General features: G+C 42.6%; 1 protein-coding gene across 2 annotated transcripts in view; it reads left to right on the plus strand.

Moving 5' to 3' along the window:
* Window positions 1-20244, plus strand: part of CNIH3 (cornichon family AMPA receptor auxiliary protein 3) — a 57594-nt gene that overhangs the window by 29509 nt on the left and 7841 nt on the right. For both annotated transcript variants that reach the window (XM_079971143.1, XM_079971144.1), the window contains exons 2-3: window positions 1302-1370; window positions 4682-4729. In XM_079971143.1, coding sequence (XP_079827269.1) covers window positions 1302-1370; window positions 4682-4729 — 117 coding nt within the window. The remainder of the gene's footprint in view (window positions 1-1301; window positions 1371-4681; window positions 4730-20244) is intronic.

The following is a 20244-nucleotide window of genomic DNA, read 5'->3' on the forward strand; positions in this document are numbered from 1 at the left end:
CTGAATGGGCAGGGATACACCCAAACGAATAAGACAAGGAAGGCAAAGCACAGCCTGTCAGGACCCTGGACAGATCCTGGCTGGAATTTGCCTAAGAAGAGCTGTTGTCTGAGCAGCATGAAGGCCTGTCTGGCCTGGACTGGCTGTTAACTTCATTCCCTTTAGGAGCTATCTGTGGTCCTTAAAGGGCCAGTGCATGATTCTTCAGCCACTGAGTCATGAAGCACAGATGCAGCAGTGTACACTCCATTGGGGTTGTCCTCTGAGTCTGAAGGGTCAATAATACTACATCCTCCAATCTGGAAGGTCTTGGAGTGGAGGATGGTGGTTCTCTAGGCAATGCCCCCTCCCCTTCTAAGTCTTCCTCAAAGCCAGGTGGAGGATAGAGGCCAGAGAACCTAACATATTTTGGCCCGTAATATGTCCACTCAGGTTGCTGGGGTACATTCTTTGGAGCTTTGCTCTCTGTCTGAAGCTAGATTTGATTCTTACATTGTTTGTTAAGAACACTGAGATTAATAGTCATGTAGAAAAGGTAGTGTAAGTGTGGCTGCATAAAGATAGATATTGATCTGAACACACACTTCAGGAAGCTGACACGAGTATTAATATTTGGAATATGTATCTGGGTGGCAGAACACACCTCCCAATAGATCACTCCAGTTTGTCTACGTGTAAGAATCTTCATGTACAAAAGCACAGAGAAAAATAATGAGAAAAGCCTTTTAAAGATAAAAATGCCTCAGTATCGCCAAGAGCTAATGACATGACAGACCAGTTAGCCTCTGAAGCTAGAACGGGGAACCTGTGGCACTCCAGTTTTTGGGTTTATTTTTTTTTGCTGGACTACAGTTCCCATATTTGGCCATGCTTTCTAGGGCTGATGGTAATTAAAGTCCAACAACATCTGGAGGGTCACAGGCTCTCCATCCCTATTCTATGGTACTAACACACATTAGATCATTTTGCAGCTACTGAGTAACACAGTTGCTCTTCTGGTTTGTCTGTGGGATGAAAGTACTTGGGACCTGGGAAGGTGTCCATGGTTTTGATCTCTCAGATATGGAAGTTCGAACAACTGCCATTCTCACATTTTTGTACAACAAATTCACGCCAAGTAGCCTGACTATGCACAGATGACACAAATGTCAGTTGTCTTGGAGATAATCTGGATTGAATCTATTATAATTGAAAGGATGGATTTTCTCCATAGTAGGAGAGGATAAATTAATGGTGTGGGGGGGGGGGGAAACCTGTTGGCAAGTAATGTAATTTCAGTGTTTGAAAAATTTCTCTTGCAGATAATCGCATTTGATGAGTTAAAGACAGACTTCAAGAGCCCTATAGATCAGTGCAACCCAGCGCATGCGGTGAGTTCTGTTCTTTTATTTTATAGTAAATTAGTTTTGATAGTAATGCTAAACTGTCAACAAAAATATGGATTTGAATCAGGATTGCCTAAAAGTGAAATTTATTTTAATATGTAAACAGGGTGAGTCTTGATATAATTATTTCTGATTAGAAATGAGGGGTATTGGAATGGAAAAAGGCACATGCCAAGGGTTGACTCACATAACTGAAAATCAGCTGTGCTTTTGAAGGGCAAAGTCAACATGCATTACATATAGCTTGTCATGTGGCGAAGTGGTCAGTTGATCATCTGGCCACTCTCTCATCATATGGACATGTTGACTCCCTGTGGGTAATTATATGAGTGAAAATACATTTTAGTTGCATTGCTCATAGAGAGATTGTTGCTCCATTGCTCCACCATAATGGCCGCGACAAAACTACCCCATCCCCAGAAATCCTGACAATGGGACTAATGAGAGGTTAGAGGATGGTTTCCCACTATGTGAAGGAGCCTTGGCCTCACATGCTCCTCTTTCCCTCTCCTATTGCATGCCAGAAGAGGAGATCAAAAGCATCCTCTTGAGTTTTAAACAAACCACTGTGCCCTGTTTTATGCTCAGAGTCAATGAATTGTGTTTTGTTTAAACTTGAATTAATGAACAAGCCTGGATCAGAAACAGTGGCTTAATCCTGACTTGTGTGAGCTTTTACAGATTTTAAAGAAACCACATCTCCACGTTGGGACCTAACCAGAGAATACTGGTTTAAAAGTGGAAAGAGATGCTTCCAATTTCCTCTGGAGCAATTCCAATTTCCTTTGGAGCATATGAGACGAAGGGAGAGCAGGAGGGAGTATGCAAGCTTGAGACTTGCCATGGCTTATTTACATAGCGGGGAATCTACATTTTCCATAACATCTGAAACAGCTGTATATGGAGGCAAAGCGGTGAAGATTGTGGATATATGAAGTTTCCTCACATTAAGTTAGGCTATGGTCTGTTTATCCCAGCACTGACTGGTGGCAACTCCAAAGGTTTCAGGAATATCATCTCTCCAAAAGATAGGCTTGAAAAACAGCTATGTGAGCCTATGGCCCATAGTTAAATGACTAAATGACCGATTGTAGATGCTGCGCTGCTTAAGTCTAGTTACAGATAGTCTGAACAAAGACATTGGATTCTTATCTCATTATACATGACAAAGCCATTTTTCACCTTCTCACCCCTTGCTTTTTCCTGTAAGACCTATTGCAGTCATTAAGAGTCGTCAACAGGCTCATCACAGCTATCTGCCAATCACCCAATCCCACCACCCTTCTGAGTAATACCCCTCCCCACCTTCTCACTATATAGAAGGATCTGGTGACTTCTGTTTCAGTGTATCTGAAGAAGTGTGCATGCACACGAAAGCTCCTACCAAGTACTAACCTAGTTGGTCTTTAAGGTGCTACTGGAAGAAAAAAAAATTTAATTTTTTTTTTTATTTTGTTCTGCTTAAGTCTGTTAACCTTTAATAACTACCCTGTTATTTCCAGAGGGAATGTAGAATTTAAATTCCCCTTGATGCCTGGCTGTAGCCAGCGCCTCATCCTAGGGAATCATTTTCCCTTTTAAGGATTTCAAGCTCTACAGCAGAGAAGTTATCTCTCTCCAAAGCTGCATGACTGTGTATGCTCGCCACTCATGACTGCTGTAGGAATTCATGTCCATTTTCGCCTAGAGAAGCAGATCGAAGTCTCACAGGGTAAGAGGGAGATAGCCACTGTAGCAAATCAAATTAAACTTGCTTATGAGATGAAAGAATTTGTCTCTGATGTAATAGCTGATATATTCCATAGGTGAAAGGCACAGTAACCATGTTTACCTAAATAGAACCTGAAGGGAAGGAGGAGGGGTTTTTCCAACGTCTTTGAAAACCGGTGAAGCACGTTGAGCAGTGAAATGAATAAATAAAACACACACACAAGGCAAGTGGCAATGTTTGCTTAGCCAAGCTGAAATGCCAAGCTTAAACTGGAAGACTAGAGAGGGCTTCCTTAAACTTTTTGGGCAAAGCTCAGGTCTGCCAATGTTCATCACCATGGTTACACTTAAAGCAGCAATTACTTGTTGGATGTCTCTGGCCATAAAGGGAAAAAAAAGTGTGTCTACACAGTGCTGACTCAGACACCCCTTGCCTTCACTGCCATCATGCACTGCCCATTTGTAAGGATGTGGATCCACTTTACCCTACAGAGGAAGCAACTTCTGCTACACCATGGCAGATGGAAGAATGAACACAGACCTTAACTAAAGTGACCAAATTTACTAGATCTGAGGTTGAATCTGCTTCCTGGTGTCATCCGAATCATGTTGGTGGATAATGCATTACAATGGTTCGCATCCAAGGAAGTCGTCCCATTTGCACAAGGACTGCTGCAAGTGCAATGGAATCTATAAACCAATCATTTTATTTGCCCCCTTCCTCTCTTCCCCTACACACTTCCCAAATCTGTTCTGGGGATTCCTTCATAGAATCATAGAATCATAGAGTTGGAAGAGACCACAAGGGCCATCGAGTCCAACCCCCTGCCAAGCAGGAAACACCATCAGAGGACTCCTGACATATGGTTGTCAAGCCTCTGCTTAAAGACCTCCAAAGAAGGAGACTCCACCACACTCCTTGGCAGCAAATTCCACTGTCAAACAGCTCTTACTGTCAGGAAGTTCTTCCTAATGTTTAGGTGGAATCTAATTCAACCCCCTGGAGCACATTTGGGGGAGCACACATGGGGAGAGGAAAGGAAAAGGAAGTTCCACTGTGCAAGCAGATATCCTTGCATGAATGGGATGACTTCCTTAGACAAAACATTACATCTTGAAGTAGTGGGCACAGATTTTATTACCACTAATTAATTACTAATGAAACTCTACCCAAGTCAAGCGCTTTTCAGCCATTACTGAGTTGAAGAGTCAGCACAGGTACAGTGTTGTCTTCAAGGATACACCAATTCACCAACTTCTTTGCATAATGAGGATGAACTGCAGTGGGGAGCTTTTTGTGTCCAAAGCAGCTCCCCATGTGATTGAGACTTCTAGAAAATCAGAGTTTTCAACTGCATAGGGAGCCTCTATGGGTACCAAAGTCTCCTGATTGCAGAAGTTAATCCTCATTGTGTCAAAATAATTTGTGTGACCTCATGGGCATTAACCCCAATACATGTGCACTCCCTCTCCATCACAGTACCGCTTGGGTTGAGTTTACTCCATTTGGAGGTAGTTTCCTTGATTCATGAGTGTCTTAAATTGTACCCTTTCACCCTTCCCTTTCTCTCTCTTTTCTTTGACAGAGAGAGCGATTGAGAAATATTGAACGAATCTGCTTTCTTTTGCGAAAGGTAGGAATTAACCCACGTCGGCTGTGGGCTTTGGGCTGTTCAAAGGGATCTGAGCCATTGTATCGGTGTTGCTAGAAATAGCACCGGACCTTTCCTAAGGTTCCTCCTCCAGCAAGGAGGCAATAACGGCAGAATGGAGATTGAAACTGATGTGACCTTTGAAGGAAGGAAGGAAGCTAATTAGGAGGGACTTCCAATCAGTCAATAATATTCTAAAAAGAAATGAACTTTTCAGAACATCATTGGCTTCACTTTAATAGCCTCATTTTTTTAAGGAAGCAGACGACTTTAGGAGGCATCATTTGGAACCTGACATACAACCTTAAATCTTTGTTCCTACGCTTTTTTCTATAACTATGCAACAATAATCTGATAAATGGCATACCTTTTATTGTGAGCCTTTTATTATGAGTTTCAAACATTTGAAAGGGAAAACTGAGCACTTCTTTTAAGGGTCTTGGAAAAGCATTTGCTGCTTTCTCTTTACGTAACTTTTTGAGCAATAAACGATCTTCTGTTAATTCTCTAGTGAGGTTACCTGCACAGTGGCTCTCACAGCAACCCCACACCTTGAGTGCTATGGGAAACAATAGTCTCACACTGGTGTTCCTGACAGCAAACTCATTACATATGGATATCCTATATATGCGTTTGCTCACCTTTAAACACCTATGTATTCATGTCTGGAACTGGCTGGCTCAGTCAGGTCCTTAAATGTACATGACATCAACATAGTATTCACTTGCTCCTGGAAACACAACAGCTGTTCTACTTGTGTTCTTTGTTTTCGAGGGAAGGACAATAGCTCATCATAGAAGCATCGAGTTGGAAGAGACCCTGAGGATCATCTATCCCAACTCCCTGCAATACAGGAATCTTTTTCCCAACGTAGGGGTCAACCCCACGACCCTGAGGTTGATTCTCATGCTTACCAATCGAGCTATCACAGCTCTCTGATGGGAGCACTTGGAATGAAGCTTTGCATTCAAAGGGCCCCAGGGTGAAACTCTGTTGTTTCTGTGTATGGCTAGAAAAGAGGCCTATCTGAAGCCCTGGAGAAACACTGTTGATCTATATAGGCAGTCCTGAGCTTGATGGATCAGTGATCTGTCTGAGTATAAGGCAGCTTCCTATCTTCTCTTTGCTCCGAGATACTAACACTACTGCTGTCCTGGAAATAGTTTCATTGTGTTACTTGCTAAGTCAGCATCCTTCTAGTTTCCAAGCCGTGCCCCAGTTTTTGTAATGTAAAGCAACAGACAGTGGTAATTTTATTAATATATGTGTGTTGCCTGGAGATGTCTTGCCCACACTGGTATTTAATTTTTATTGAGCCTAAGCATCCTTGCTAACAGCAGAAGCAGTACCTTTCCGTTAATTACATCCTCCACATACCGCACACTCTAGGGAACAGGTTACTTTTCATACTCTTAAATGGTTTGTTAATACAGTCCCTTTTCCAGAGGTCTTCGGGGAAATGCTGCTTTTAATTGGGATATGTGCTTTAGGGAAAAAGGAAAACAAGATAATTCAACAGAAAGGCAGTACTCACGGTAGACAACTGCTTACAGTAGCTTTCTCTGGATAGCAATTCTGGGGTATTCAAGGTTAGCGGCAGAGCTTTGGGGAGCAATTAGAACACTAAACTAGTTTATGAATAAAGTAAAATGTTGGGGAAGATGGATGCAATTGTTAAGGCACACTTCAGGTATGCAGCCTCATTATTATATTGCTTTGTGTGGCCTTGGATAGTGCAGTATGTTGTGTGCATTTTCTGCTTCCTAAAGCGTTCTCCTGAAATAACTCACCTGAATGAAAAACAAAATCTGTTAGGCACTTTTCTTTTTTCATTTTTTTTTAAAGAGTTGGGCTAATGAAAGATTTCACCTTAAGGTCTTTTTGTGAAAATGATTGGTTCAACCCATGACAATTTTTAAAGTTTGTGGGACTATTACTGTTGGTTTTGGTACAACTGGGCTCCATGATTAGAGCACAAACCACCTTAGGGGAGAACATAATCCAGTTGTTGGGCAGGAGCTATCAGCTGAAGACCAATGTTCTATACAGCAACTACTGTACAACCTTTTACCCAACTGTTTAAGGCTCTTCCTTCTATATTAAAAATCTAGCATCTTTGCCTGAAAGTATGTTAGTGATTTATTTAAACAGTTAGAGGACCAATCTACATGACATACTTAGAAAATGCATGCAGAAAATTGTTATGGCAGTCATGTCACTGATATCCATACTAGTTTGGTTTACAAATTTTCTGTGATGAAAGACCCCTAAATGTACACTGCTCTGTTACTGGTTACAAGTAGGGATGAGGGGAAGAAAACAATTTAAGTTTGTATTTAAAGGCAAATTCACACTTATTAAAACAATATTCAACCTGAAATAAAGCTACCCTTCGAAATTTACGGTTATCTGAAATTTGCAAGGCTGTTCTCTGGTCAAGTAATGTATTCAAAAATGTGTACATTAAAGTGCGCATATAAATGCATATATTTGTGAAAATAACATACACAAATGTATTGTGTTAAGGGAAACTGCATTTAAAATATTGTATAGTTGGAGAAATTCACATGAAAATGCTGATGAATATTCATGAGAACTTAAAAACAACCCCCCAAAATAATAGAAAACTGGAAAATGAGAAACTGAGAGAAAATGTATTTGACATATTCGCCCATTCCTAGCGACTAGCATGATGGCTATATGCAGCTTATCACTTGCTAAAAATCAGCAAAGGGAGAAGGTTGCTGCCTTCATGTCTTGCTTGTGGGGTTCTCAGAGGAATCTTCTTGGCTTCTGTGGTCAACAGAATGCTGGACCAGACGGGCCTTTGGTTTAACATTCTTAGAAAATGAGCAGCTGAGCTGGTCTTAAAGCCACAAATAGAATTTATAGTCCTTCCTTGATTACCTCTGCAAATCATTGTTGTTGCTGCTGACTAACTTAGGTCAACCTGCTTCTTAATTTAGAAAGGGCTGAATAGGAATTGTAAAATTTTACTGACTAGTCACATTGGATGGCAAGAACTCCCGCATAACTGACTGTACTGTTGATACTTACTTGGAGGCCAAGGTTCTCCATGCTCTTTATGTGTGTGGTTAGATGGGACTAGCAATGTAAGGACCCCTCCAGGTGTCTTTTGTATTGCACATTTATTTTGGTTTGTTCTTATGGGGCAATCACAGGCAATCCCACTTTCAATACTATTTGTGCCTGCAAAAGTTTCCAATCAGTGCATATCCTGTAACTTCCTTCTGAAATGCCACAACTTTTCATATCACAAATATTTGGGGGGGGTGTCCTGCTTTTGTTGTTCTATTGCCCTTCAGATAGCAATGATGAGGTAGCTTCAGGGGACGCATTGCAGAACAATTAATGAAACTGAATAAAGACACCTTTATTGCACTAATGAGTCAGTAACAGGTTTCAGGATATACCTGCAGTTATAATACCAGTCTGGAAGGGTCCTAATACTCAGTATTCTTACTCAGAAGTAATTCCTCCAGACTTCAGAGAGTTCTACTTCTGTGTAACTATATTTATTTAAAATTCTTAGATATAAGTTGGTCTTTAAGGTGCTACTGGAAGGAATTTTTTTATTTTGATTTATTTAAAAGTGCACCCAGTCCTATTTGAAAGCCTCTGGGTTCGCAATATGTTTAGAAATACACTGAAAATACCATAAATTTTAAAATAATTGGTCAGGAAACTGATCTGCTTAATCTCAAAGACAAAGGCTTTGTCCCACCCTCTGCAGAGGCTTTTGGGGGAAGGAGGGGAGGGAAACATCCATTGGACAAGCTTGCCTTCTACTCACACAATATTGGATATGATCCTGTGCTTTTGACAAATGCTCCTGTGCTTTCTTATGAGGAATGGTGGATGGAGTTGCATATATTTAGCCTGGATAAGAGGAGACGGAGAGGAGTTATGATAGCCGTCTTCCAATATCTAAAGGGCTGTCACATGGAAGATGGAGCAAGCTTGTTTTCTCCTGCTCTGGAACGTAGGACTCAAAACAATGGCTTCAAGTTGCAGGAAAAGAGATTCCAACCAAACATCAGAAAGAACTTTCTGACAGTAAGAGCAGTTCAATGGTGGAACGGTTTCTCTCGGGAGGTTGTGGACTCTCCTTCCTTGGAGGTTTTTAAGCAGAGGTTGAATGACCATCTGTCATGGATGCTTCAGCTGAGATTCACGCATTGCAGGGGGTTGGACTAGATGACCCCCGCGGTCCCTCCCAACTCTCCCTATTCGGTGATTCTATGTGGAACAAGTTTTCCTTGTGCTCCCAGTTTCACTCTTATACCTGCCCTGGATTATCATCTAGTAGAGGTGAAGCTATTTGAAGTCCTGGCAGTAGGAAGATGCATTCTGGCAATTTTACTGAACAGAGTGCAGGAAATATTCTTAGGTTTGATGAATTACCCCATGACAAAAAACATAATGAGAACAGAAAATGGCCCACCATGGGTCCCCTCCATTGACAGTGATTGTAACAGAGATGGAGTGAGTGCACTTTGCCTGCAACCATTAGAGTCCAAAGATGGCTGCCTTGTTAGCGGCTTTTCACTCCCTGCAATCTTTCTTACAGCGGATAATGCTTTCCCCATTCAGACCTCCTCTATATCATGACACTGCTGAGTCTGACTCATTGGATGGGCCACAGGAAACCTGTAGAAGGCTCCTCCAACAGTGTGATTAGTAGCAAAATCCGCATCAAGAGGCAATAGTGATGAATTGTGAAGACTTACTAGCACTTGTAAAAAAAAAAAAGCAACCCTTTGCTGCGGTTCTTCAGGCAATCGTTCAATTCATATTTTAATAGCTTAAATGTCCTATGAGACAATGGCACAGATAGCATGGCCTGGCAAACTCTGCTTGAGACAAAGTGAGAGCTATATTTAGGGTTTCTATTTAAGCCACTTGCTGTGCTGCTAACCATGCAAGACTTGTAAATAGTTCTAATTTTTTTTTAATAAAAAAGGAAGTTCATGGGCAGTTAAAAAGAAACAAACCACCTTGATTTTGTATGTTTTATATTTTTGATTATAACAAGAAAACTAAAAGAGGCAACTGCCCCCACATCATAGCTGTCAACGTTTCCCTTTTTTAAAGGGAAATTCCCTTATTCCGAATAGGATTCCTCGCAAGAAAAGGAAAGTTGACAGCTATGTCCCACATTGTATTATCAATTGCAAGAAACTAAAGTAAAACTGTAAGGATGATAATGAGTTCACACATATAAAATAGAGATGGATTCCTGAAGAATACTAGAAATTAATATTCATTTTACTCAGTTGCAAACCCACCTGTCTTCCATCATGGAACCTGAGGCAGCAGGTATGTGGTTCCCAGGTGGTTCCCATCCAGGCACTGACCAGACCTTGACCTGCTTAGCTGCATCATGCGTCCAGGCTGCCAGTATGACAGTAGTATTTGTCAGGTGGTGCAGGATTTGCCTAGATGCCATCTGCATTTGCCAGAAAGGGTTGCGTGGCTATTCCCGCCCCCCCCCCCACAGGTGGAATAAATAAAGACACCGGACACAAGAATTTAGGTTAATGGGCGAAAATGGCCACAACTTTATTGATTACAGGTAAGAGGGGTATTGGCTTTAGGCATTGGCCCCTAAGACTATCCGGTCTAACCGGGAAGGGTTAAGCACCAACAGGGGGAGCCACCCGAGATGCATATCCCTGGGCGCTCCCCAAGGGGTTACCGCTCAGGGGCGCGCTTTAGGCCCTAGCCTCCGTAGGTTTTGGACGAGGCGACGCCCCTCGGAGTCCTTTAGCAAACTACCCTTCAAGCCTTGGGGGAGGTGATGGCATTCCTCCCCCCCCAATCTCATTTGCATGACAATACCCCGGCCAATGCCTAACCGCCAAAACCAAGGAGTTGTGACGTTTTGCTATGAGGTAGGCGAAAAAACCAAGTGGCTTAAAATTTCAGCCAATTAGCCAAATGGAAAAACTCCTACCAGGCCCCTTGCGGCGACCAGCCGAAGCCCATAGCAAAGTCAAGGGCAAACCTAAAGGGCGGGTGGGTGGGAAACCGCAGCTGCTGAAGCGGAGAAAAGGGGCGAGCCAGGGCCGCCCCGACCTTAAGTGGCCTTAGATCGGCCCGCCCCCGCCGCCAGCCGATTGGCTGACGCTGCGGGGAATGCTAATTAAGGGAATTCCCTGCTTCCCGCGAGGCTGGCGTCAGCCCCGCGGGAGTGTGGGTGGGGACGTGAGCCCGCAATCCCTCCCCCTCCTGAAGGTCAGTTCGGTAGCGGCAATACCAAGCAGTAAAGATACCAAGCTTGTGGTGTGGTCAGGTTCTTAGAAATCCTAGCTGCATGAATTAGTTGTCCTAATCCTATGGTACCTTGTGTTCATGATGGATGGAGGGTTACACTTTCCAGTATGCAGCAATTTCCACTCTGGTGGCATAGAGGAAACTGGAGAACAGGTACTCCTAAAGCACATTTGTTGATCTTCAGTGGAAATGTTTGATACACTTTAAAAACTAATTTAAAACGCAATGCCGGTAAAGCATCTTACGTTTCTTTCACAGCAATTTTACAAAACAATAATTAAGAAGGGTTAAACCTCAAGAGGATTCATATTTTTCTAAAATACAACAGTAAATTGTAATATAATATATTGATGTTATAACAGAAACAATATAAGGATATATTATACTGATGTGCATTATAAAGGAAAATAAATGTACATGTAAGAGCTCTGCCAATGATATAAATATCAATGTAATTTTTACCCATACCGTGGTCTCATGCTTAACTTGCTCCAGGCAAACCACAAGCTATAACCAAGGTTTGTTTGCAGCTTGTGGTTTGTCTGGAAGAAACAAACCATGAACCCGGGTTCAGAAAATACACTAAGCCACACAGCAGTAGGAACAAAGTGGCTGCGATCTCTTCTTCGGAATCCTGTGCTTACATGCTCCAGCTAAGCCACGGTTTGGTTTAGCATAATGTGCAAACTGACTAGTTGTAAGAAATTTGCTCTAGTCTCCCAGCAACTACTTGAATATCCCAGAATAGACAGACTGGTGGTGAAAGCACTACAGCACTGCAAATAACTTATTTTTTGCCCCCCCCCTTCCAGGTGCTAAATGAAATATGAAAATAGAGCATATCCCTGGAGTGTTGCTGTTCCAGGTGTGAGACCTGAATCCTGACAGCAAGTCTCTTAATGATGGCCCAGATAATATCCCTTGTTTTCTTCCTGTTTATTTTTCTTCCTGTATTGTGAGTTCATACTTTGCTGTTTGGGTCTGTTTGCCCTAGAAATAACTTGAGAACATATTGCAAGCTATAGGAAGATAAGCAGACAGTTTTTTTTAGGCTTTTTGTTTTTTTAAGTGTTGGAAAGGTGTGTTTTTCTTTTAAAAAAACTGCTCTGGGAAAAACACAACAGTTCAGCTATAAGCAAAAGAACCAGAATATTTCTGCTTAGTTTCACTTCAGTTTTCTTCTTGGTTAGACATTTAAAGAGTGTGTGAATGGTTTTCAATTTATGGTGGCTTTCTTAAACTTTGAAATTATTATTATTATCTGTATAGCCGCAGGTCTCAGGGTGCTTCACAACATAATAGCATATCACAATGTAATAACACAAAGAGCATACTGCTCTTTGCCTTCAAATTGAATATGGAGGCTCCATGTTGGCAGACCTATTCTGTGCTAATGGCCCTCACAACAGACATATCAATAAGACATTCAGACTCTGATGAGAAGGGGAAAATATCAGATTTTCATGGTAATATAGCATAGATAAAGAATGTTTGAGTACCTGTGTCCCATATAGGGGTGCTTTTTGATCAACTAGAAACATCTAAGGATACTGCCTTTACCCACTTACCGGGGAGTAAGCCCTATTGGACTCAATGGAAGTTATTTTTGAGTAGACATGCATACAGTTGCTTGTAAATCAGTTAAAAATGGCTTTCAAGCTCATCTTGAGGGCCATGAGGGCTAGCAACCTACTTCTCTTAAAATGAAAACTGAGATTCCCTGAAAACTAAGTTCTGTGAGTTTTGCTCTTTACTGTACTTGTCTAGAACATGTCCTGTCCTGGCTGTAAGCAAAAATAAAATCCAATAAATCCAAAACAATTATAGCAAGCTGAAGCATCTTGCCTCCATTACAGTGCAACCCTATACAAGCCTACTCAAAAGTAAGCCCCAGTGATTTCATTGGGAATGACTCTCAGGTTAGTGTGCATAGATTTGCAGCCTTAGTCAGAAAGAGATGAGCTTGAATTTTTACCAAGAAGACAGAATGAAGTCTTGTTTCTTATTGTGAAAGTTGGACTAGATGCCCCTTGAGACACTTCCAGATTGCCTATGATTCTGGGTGAACTCTGAACTCAAGTCCTGAAGACAAGTTCTATTAAGGCATTGTTTCTGTTCCTAACATTTTTATCACCGAGAACAAAATTTCTATTGGGCTAAAAATACACTGAGTACAAAACTTCTAGCTAGTTCATGGAAATCCTTTCCCCTTTATTCTTTCATGAATCATTTATTTTTGGACTATTTCTGTAAAGTGTCCCTCACTTGTCAGAGGAGAAATGGAGCAATTTGCTGTTTATGTAAACTGCAGAGCCTGTTGCAAGGTTGCACGAGTCACTGAAAAGAGGTGTTCTCTCTCTTCCTGCCCCTATGATATGGCTGAGGCCCAGAGGGCACCAACCTTTTCCACAGTGGCTGCCCGCTCGTGGAATGCTCTCGCCAGAGAGACTCATTACATATCTTTAGGTGCCAGGCAAAAACCTTCTTCTTCCAGGCCTTTGGATAATTAAACAATCTATGGCCTTTTAAACTGTGGGCAGGCAGGGGGCAGGCAGGAAGGTGTTGTCTTTGTCTGTTACAATGGTATGTATTCTTGTGTTTTTATATTGTAAACTACCCTGTGATCCTCAGATGAAGGGTGGTATAATAATAATAATGGTGGCAGACAGAGAGGTGGAGGGAAATAAAGTGCTTTTGAAAGGCTTTGGAGAAATCAGCTTACAGAAGCTTCTTCCTTATCATTTTCCTTGCAACCAGTTCCTTTCCCATGTCCAAAAATTAATCTCATTGCCAGCAAAAAGTGTTTACAGCCGTACCTTGGTTCTCAAATGCCTCGTGACTCAAACGTTTTGGCTCCCGAACGCTGCAAACCCCGAAGTGAGTGTTGCGGTTTGCAAATGTTTTTTGGAAGTCGAACGTCCGAAGTGGCTTCTGATTGAGTGCAGGCAGCTCCTGCCGCCAATCGGAAGCCACGCCTTGGTTTTTGAACGTTTTCGGAAGTCGAACGGACTTCTGGAACAGATTCCGTTTGAGAACCAAGATATGATTGTACTTCACAATGTATGAATCAAGGTTCCTTTTGCCTTGGGTATATCTCTTGGCGAAGACTTGGTGCTTCTCTGCACCTCTTCCAATAGGGAGTGGGCAGTGTGGTGTAATAGAGCAAGTGATAGACTAAGGCAGGTAGGGAACACTGGCCCTGGGGGCTGAATGTGGCCCTCAAAGTTCCTCCATTAAGCCACTGACAATCACCCGAGGCTACACCCCATACTGGTCCTGTTTCACACCCTCCTTGAGTATTTTTTGCCTGGCTGGAATGTGTTTTTGATCTCTAATGTATGCCTCCTGCTTGCCTAGATGGAGGAAAGAGAGGAATGTTTGAGTGTGTGTAGAAACTAGTCTACTGTACATAGCTAACAACTACATGCATTGCTCTAAACCAGTGGTTTTCAACCAGTGTGCCATGGCACCCTGGGGTGCCTTGAATGATGGTCAGGGGTGCTGTGAGCAACACTGGCCTCTCTCCCTCTTTCCTTCCCTCCCTGCTCAGCCCTCTCGCATAGCTGCATCCCAAAGGCGTACATGGCTGTTTGTTGCAGCAGCTCTGGCTACAAGTTCCCCAGGCGAATGATGTTTCTGGAGCTGGCCAGGAGGTGCTTCCCAGGCCCCTGTGGGGCAGTTTGAGGAGGCACCTCTCTTTGGGGCAGGGGGAGCAACTCAGAGACCAGGGGGAGCAGCAGTGGCTGCCCGGAGGACTCCCAAGGAGAGGGGAGAGGAGAGGATGCTGAGGGAACATTCCACAAGGGAGGGTGCTTGAAAAGGGGTGAGGGTCTGCCGGCTCTGGAGGCAAGGGGTGACATAACTGGGCTTCTGAGCCCCACGGTGGTGCTGCAGAAAGAATGCAGTTGGTCACTGTTATGTACTGAAGTTCTCACCCTGGGCTAGCAGGGGGATACTGTAGATAGTTTTCACTCAGGTCCACATATGCAAATAAGGAATGGAAAGTGACGTTCAGTGATTGGATAGTTACAGAAAGTTGTTACTGTTGCATTGTAGTGGAGCTCTATATAAGCAGGCTGACTGAACCCTTCAGTTCAATTCTGTTCTGGGCTGTGAATAAACAAGAGCTGTCTGAAGAATCGCTGTGTCGTCTGATATGTTCACCCACAACTTAACAGTCATGGGAGCCATGGACTCAAAAGGTTGAAAATCTCTGCTCTAAACACTTTTGCCTCTGGCCCCACCCACCATTGCAATGTGGCCATTAAAAGGTTACCTAGAAGAGAAGGAGGCCCTCAAACGTTCCTTGAATTTGGTTAGGAGAGTTGCCCCATCTCCGTTAGAAATGACAAAACAATATACTGTATAATAATTTCCAACAAGTTGGTTAGAGGTTGTTGAGAGCCTGTGGTACTTTCTGACAAGAAATAGCGAGAAGGTGCTAGTGATTTCCTGTGAAGTGGTAATTTGTGACAGTTCTTTACTGGCAAAAATGTAATTATACCCTATGCTGTTCAGAGAGAAAACGCAATAATGATGGGAATTGTTTCTTTTCAAATAATTTGACTGATTCTCTGTACAACTAAAGAGATAAATAACGTAATTACTTGTAAATCACATGCATTAGAAAAGTTAACCTAGCTTGTGGCTCATTAAAAAAAAGTATTAAAGACATATTTCAGGGAAGTTTAGTGCAATCATCATCACTGCTATCTAGTTTTATAGCACTCACTTGGCAGTTGTGTGTCCTTGTGAACCTGGTTTGGTCTGAAGTTCATGCAAAGATGTCACAATCTGCAAGCTTTAGTTCTTAGCATGACATCAAAGAGAGATGGGTCTCAAACAGATCACTTTCAGCAGGGAAATAGGCATTAATTAAAGCTAAGCTTAGTGGTAACTCTTTTGCTGCCTTGCAAGGAATTATAATGTGACTACTCAGATGGAATGGATTTCAGATGTGGAACTGAAAATCCATCCTTTTTGTCTGTTCTGGACACTTAATATCTCCATATTTTAAGAATATATTTTGAGGTGGTCCAGTAAGCTAGGAGCACCATAGAGAGAATGAGAGTAGCAGAGATGGAAGTGCTGAGATATCTGTGAAGGACAGAGAACAGCTGTGAAGTGTGTATGTGGGGGTAGAAATAGAGAATATGAGTGCAGAAAGACTTTGGTATGGAGCAGGCATCCCCAAACTCACCCTCCAACTGTTTTGGGACTACAGTTTCCATCATCCCCCACCACTGGTCCTGTTAGCTAGGGATGATGGGAGTTGTAGTCCCAAAACAGCTGCAGGGGCGAGTTTGGGGATGCCTGGTATGGAGGAATATAAAGTAGAGGAAGGTATCTGAAAGATGGGGGTACAGGGAGATTTATCTGGTAAATAAACAGACAAACTGGAATAGCAGTAGAGGTGGTGCTGATAGGTCGGTGCTACCGAAAGAGAAGAGGGAATGAGAAATAGGGCTGCAGTGCAAAATTATCTGTATGGAAAGAAAGAGTAACATAGGATTGCTGATATGTGTTCATGCAAATAGAGAAGGCAATGAAGTAGAGCGGAGGGAGAGAAAAGTGTGAGAGTTAACCAGGAGAATTCAGAGGGTTATGTAGTCGGGCAGAAAGGGAAGGGCAGGTGGAGTGGGGTGGAGCTGAGGATTCACTCCCTCAACACCCTCATTGCTGCCACTTACCTTGGTGGTGCAGGGTAGCGGCCAGGTCAGAGCCATGTGCATTCCTTCCAATGCATCTTCACAGCTGCAACCTTACTACCAACCTGCCCTGCCCTATCCACGTAAGCTATAGTAATGCAGGTGTCAGAAGGGCAGCTCTGTTGCTCTACCCTACTGCACCAGCCATTACGTAGAGCTAGAGCTGTAGCTAGAGCTATCAAGCTACAGATATAGAGCTATAGATATATTTGCTTGTCTATTCAGAGTTTAGTGGGTCACGCTCAGAAAAGTACTTAACTGAAATATAGCTGTATGCTGTGCTGTAATATTGAAGTTCTTCTGTGTGGCTGTGATCCATCAAAGCAGTAGCGTTTCTTTATGCATGTAGCCAAGACCGTCCCAAAGCTTTGTGGCAGGGATAGCAGTGGTTTGAAAACCTATATAAAATAAACAAAACAAATGCAAAATATTCCAATTCCCATTCAGCTTAGGCTCCAAAAAAACACCTCTTACAAAAAAAAATTACACCGCTTCTAAAAATGCTTCGGTTTGGCTCTGGCAAATCTCTAAAAAAAAAATATTCTGTGTGGCAGACACCAAGTACCCCCCCCCCCCCCCGGTACCAATACTAGTTGAATGCAATGCCTGGGTGCAATTTTAAATAAGTGCACTTCGTTGATTTTAAAGGTTACTTAGGGACCTTGGTGGGAAGCAGTTAATAAACTTCATGGATAAAAATTAGGTTCCGTGCCTTAAATTCTGTCTGAAAAACAAATCAGTGCTGATGATGGAGTACTAGTGCAATATGTTTCCAGCAACTATTCCCCTATTCAGTAGGTACTTAATACATTTTTGTACCACACATAGAGTATTTAACTGGAATGATCCATTTTGAAAAAAAGGGTCCAGTGGAACTTGGATCTGATATCTTGAAACTGCTGCCAAGAATTGTCTGTGAAAGCCATGTTTTCTTTTAAGCATGCCCACCATATATGGGGAAAGGTCCCTCTTTTCTTCGATGGATGTCCCATCTCTTAACATTGATATAGGTGAAGATGGTCCACATTTGTTTTTTAGTCTCTATTTGCTGTGGTGGTTGTAGGTTTGTTTTAACGGTGCACATGCAATGTTCCCAAGCATTTTAAGGTCTACAACATAAGAAAGGAGCTGCCACCATGTGCATCCCAGCTGGGTGCTTATTCCAATTCAGTGCACACATTTTTAAAGTGCTGCTACTTGCTCGTATCATCCGGTTTCTTTTGCTTCCCCTTGCTTGCTCTAAACCTATCCTGCTTGTGGTCTAGAGCTTGCAATTAGCACCACTTAATAGCTGTTAAATAGGGTAATTGGCTGTTATCCTCACAGAGGTGTTCCTTTAGCAGCTGATATTTCTCAATGAGCCCCAGCTAACAGTCGTTCAGCTCTAAGAGGAAACCCAAAGTGAAATTCAATTATTTCCTTGCTCTGAAAATCATGGTTCCTTCCTGTCCTGTAAGGATTTTTCATGGGCTGGGGGATAAAATTTCACATTATCTGTTTTAGTAAGCAATGTAGAACAAATCACAGCAGATCACAGATTTCCACAGGGATATTTTGTAGATATTTTCACTTTCCAGAAAGAGATGATGAAGACTTAAAATGTCGTTCACTAATTGGCTTGTCCTCCTGCAGTGTTACCATATGTGAGTAGAAAGAGTTGAAATGCCAACTAAAAAAATAGCTGAGGAAATTGATGGTCCATAGATGGTCTGAGGGAGGTTATTACTCATTTTCTGCTGATTCTTAAGGTGGCATTCACATGCCTTCTTCAAGATTGGTTCAAGAAGCGGGTCTGAGCCTTATTGGGAAAGCTGGGTTTCATTCTCTTGGGATCTCATGATGGTAATGAATGGTAAAGAAGCTGGATTTATTTGCCACCATCACTGCTATATGTTAGATATGATTGTTCTTACCTGGGTTCAGTCATACTCAGTACCAGATATGTGCCACTTGTGCTCCACTACTGTCTGACTCAAGCATAGGCAAACTCAGCCCTCCAGATGTTTTTGGGACTACAACTCCCATCATCCCTGACTACTGGTCCTGTTAGCTAGGGATGCTGGGAGTTGTAGTCCCAAAACATATGGAGGGCCGAGTTTGCCAATGCCTGGTCTGACCTATTTAATTGTTCAGAGCTCACCTGGGAACCAATCCTAAACTCAGTTCTCCACAGTTCTGCAAAACGTTGTGATTTGCTCAGTGGCAAACGCCAGATCATGGCTATGATGTGCCACATGTGTTGGACCCTGAGGTACTGTGTATATAATCCTGAGCTTGACCAGATGAAGTGGTTCAGTGTAAATACTAAGTAATCCATCACCACTGTGTGTGGCTTCTCCAAGACCGCCTTTGAGACTGCCTCTGCCAGCTCAGGTAGGAATGTTGTTGCGCACCCTAACACAAACCTATACTTGTTTGAATGCCCACACCATATCTCAGATTTTCTGGCTTGGAGTGACATACACATATTTTTTTTTTTTTTTTAAATCCCTGCTCTTTTGTGCAGATCTGGTTTAAAAGAAGACTTACATTCTAAACGTTATCTTTTAGAAAAAAAGCTGTGCACACAGCTGAACAAATACCTGTGTCTATGCTCACAACAGACCTCAGGTTTTTGGAATTTATGGTGAGCGGGGAGGTACTAATTAAGGGAAGGGATGCTGTGGTCTTAAACCACTGAGCCTCTTGGGCTTGCCAATCAGAAAGTCGGGCGGATTGAATTTGCTCTGTCTCAGTTCCTGCCAACCTAGCAGTTTGAAAGCATGCCAGTTCAAGGAGATAAATAGGTACTGTTGTGGTGGGAAGGTAAATAGTGTTTTCGTGCACTCTGGTTTCTGTCACGGTGTTCCTTTTGCCTTGAGTATATCCCTCCAAGCATCACCTTGGAGAAGACTTGGTTCTTCTCTGCACCTTTTCCAACAGGGAATGGGCAGTGTGGTGTAATAGAGCAAGTGATAGACTAAGGCAGGTGGGGAACACTGGCCCTGGGGGCCTTCAGAGTCCTCCATTAAGCCATTGACTATCACTGGTTTCTGTCACAGTGTTTCATTGTGCCAGAAGCGGTTTAGTCATGCTGGCCACATGACCAGGAAAGCTGTCTGGGGACAAACGCCGGCTCCCTCGGCCTGAAAGCGAGATGAGCGCTGCAACCCCATAGTCACCTTTGACTGAACTTACGGTAACCATCCAGGGATCCTTTACTAATTGAGGAGAGGGAACAACAACATCCAGTATGAAAATACCCCACTAACATCACCCACTAGCGTGGATAAGAAATGTGGAGGTGCATGGACACAGCCCTAGGCTTCGTTTGGTATAAATTTTCTTTGAAAGAACTTGCTTTGTAGGTACTATTAACACTGCTGCGTCTGCCACCATTCTGATCACATTGTGTCTATTTTCTTTTCGTTGAGCGCATCTTCAGTATGTTATATCTTTCACAAATCATGGCAGTTTCACAGTACAGGGTCCAGGCACTGGTAATAACTTATC

The sequence above is a fragment of the Podarcis cretensis genome, assembly GCF_951804945.1.
Source record: "Podarcis cretensis genome assembly, chromosome: 3".
NCBI classification, from domain to species: domain Eukaryota; kingdom Metazoa; phylum Chordata; class Lepidosauria; order Squamata; family Lacertidae; genus Podarcis; species Podarcis cretensis.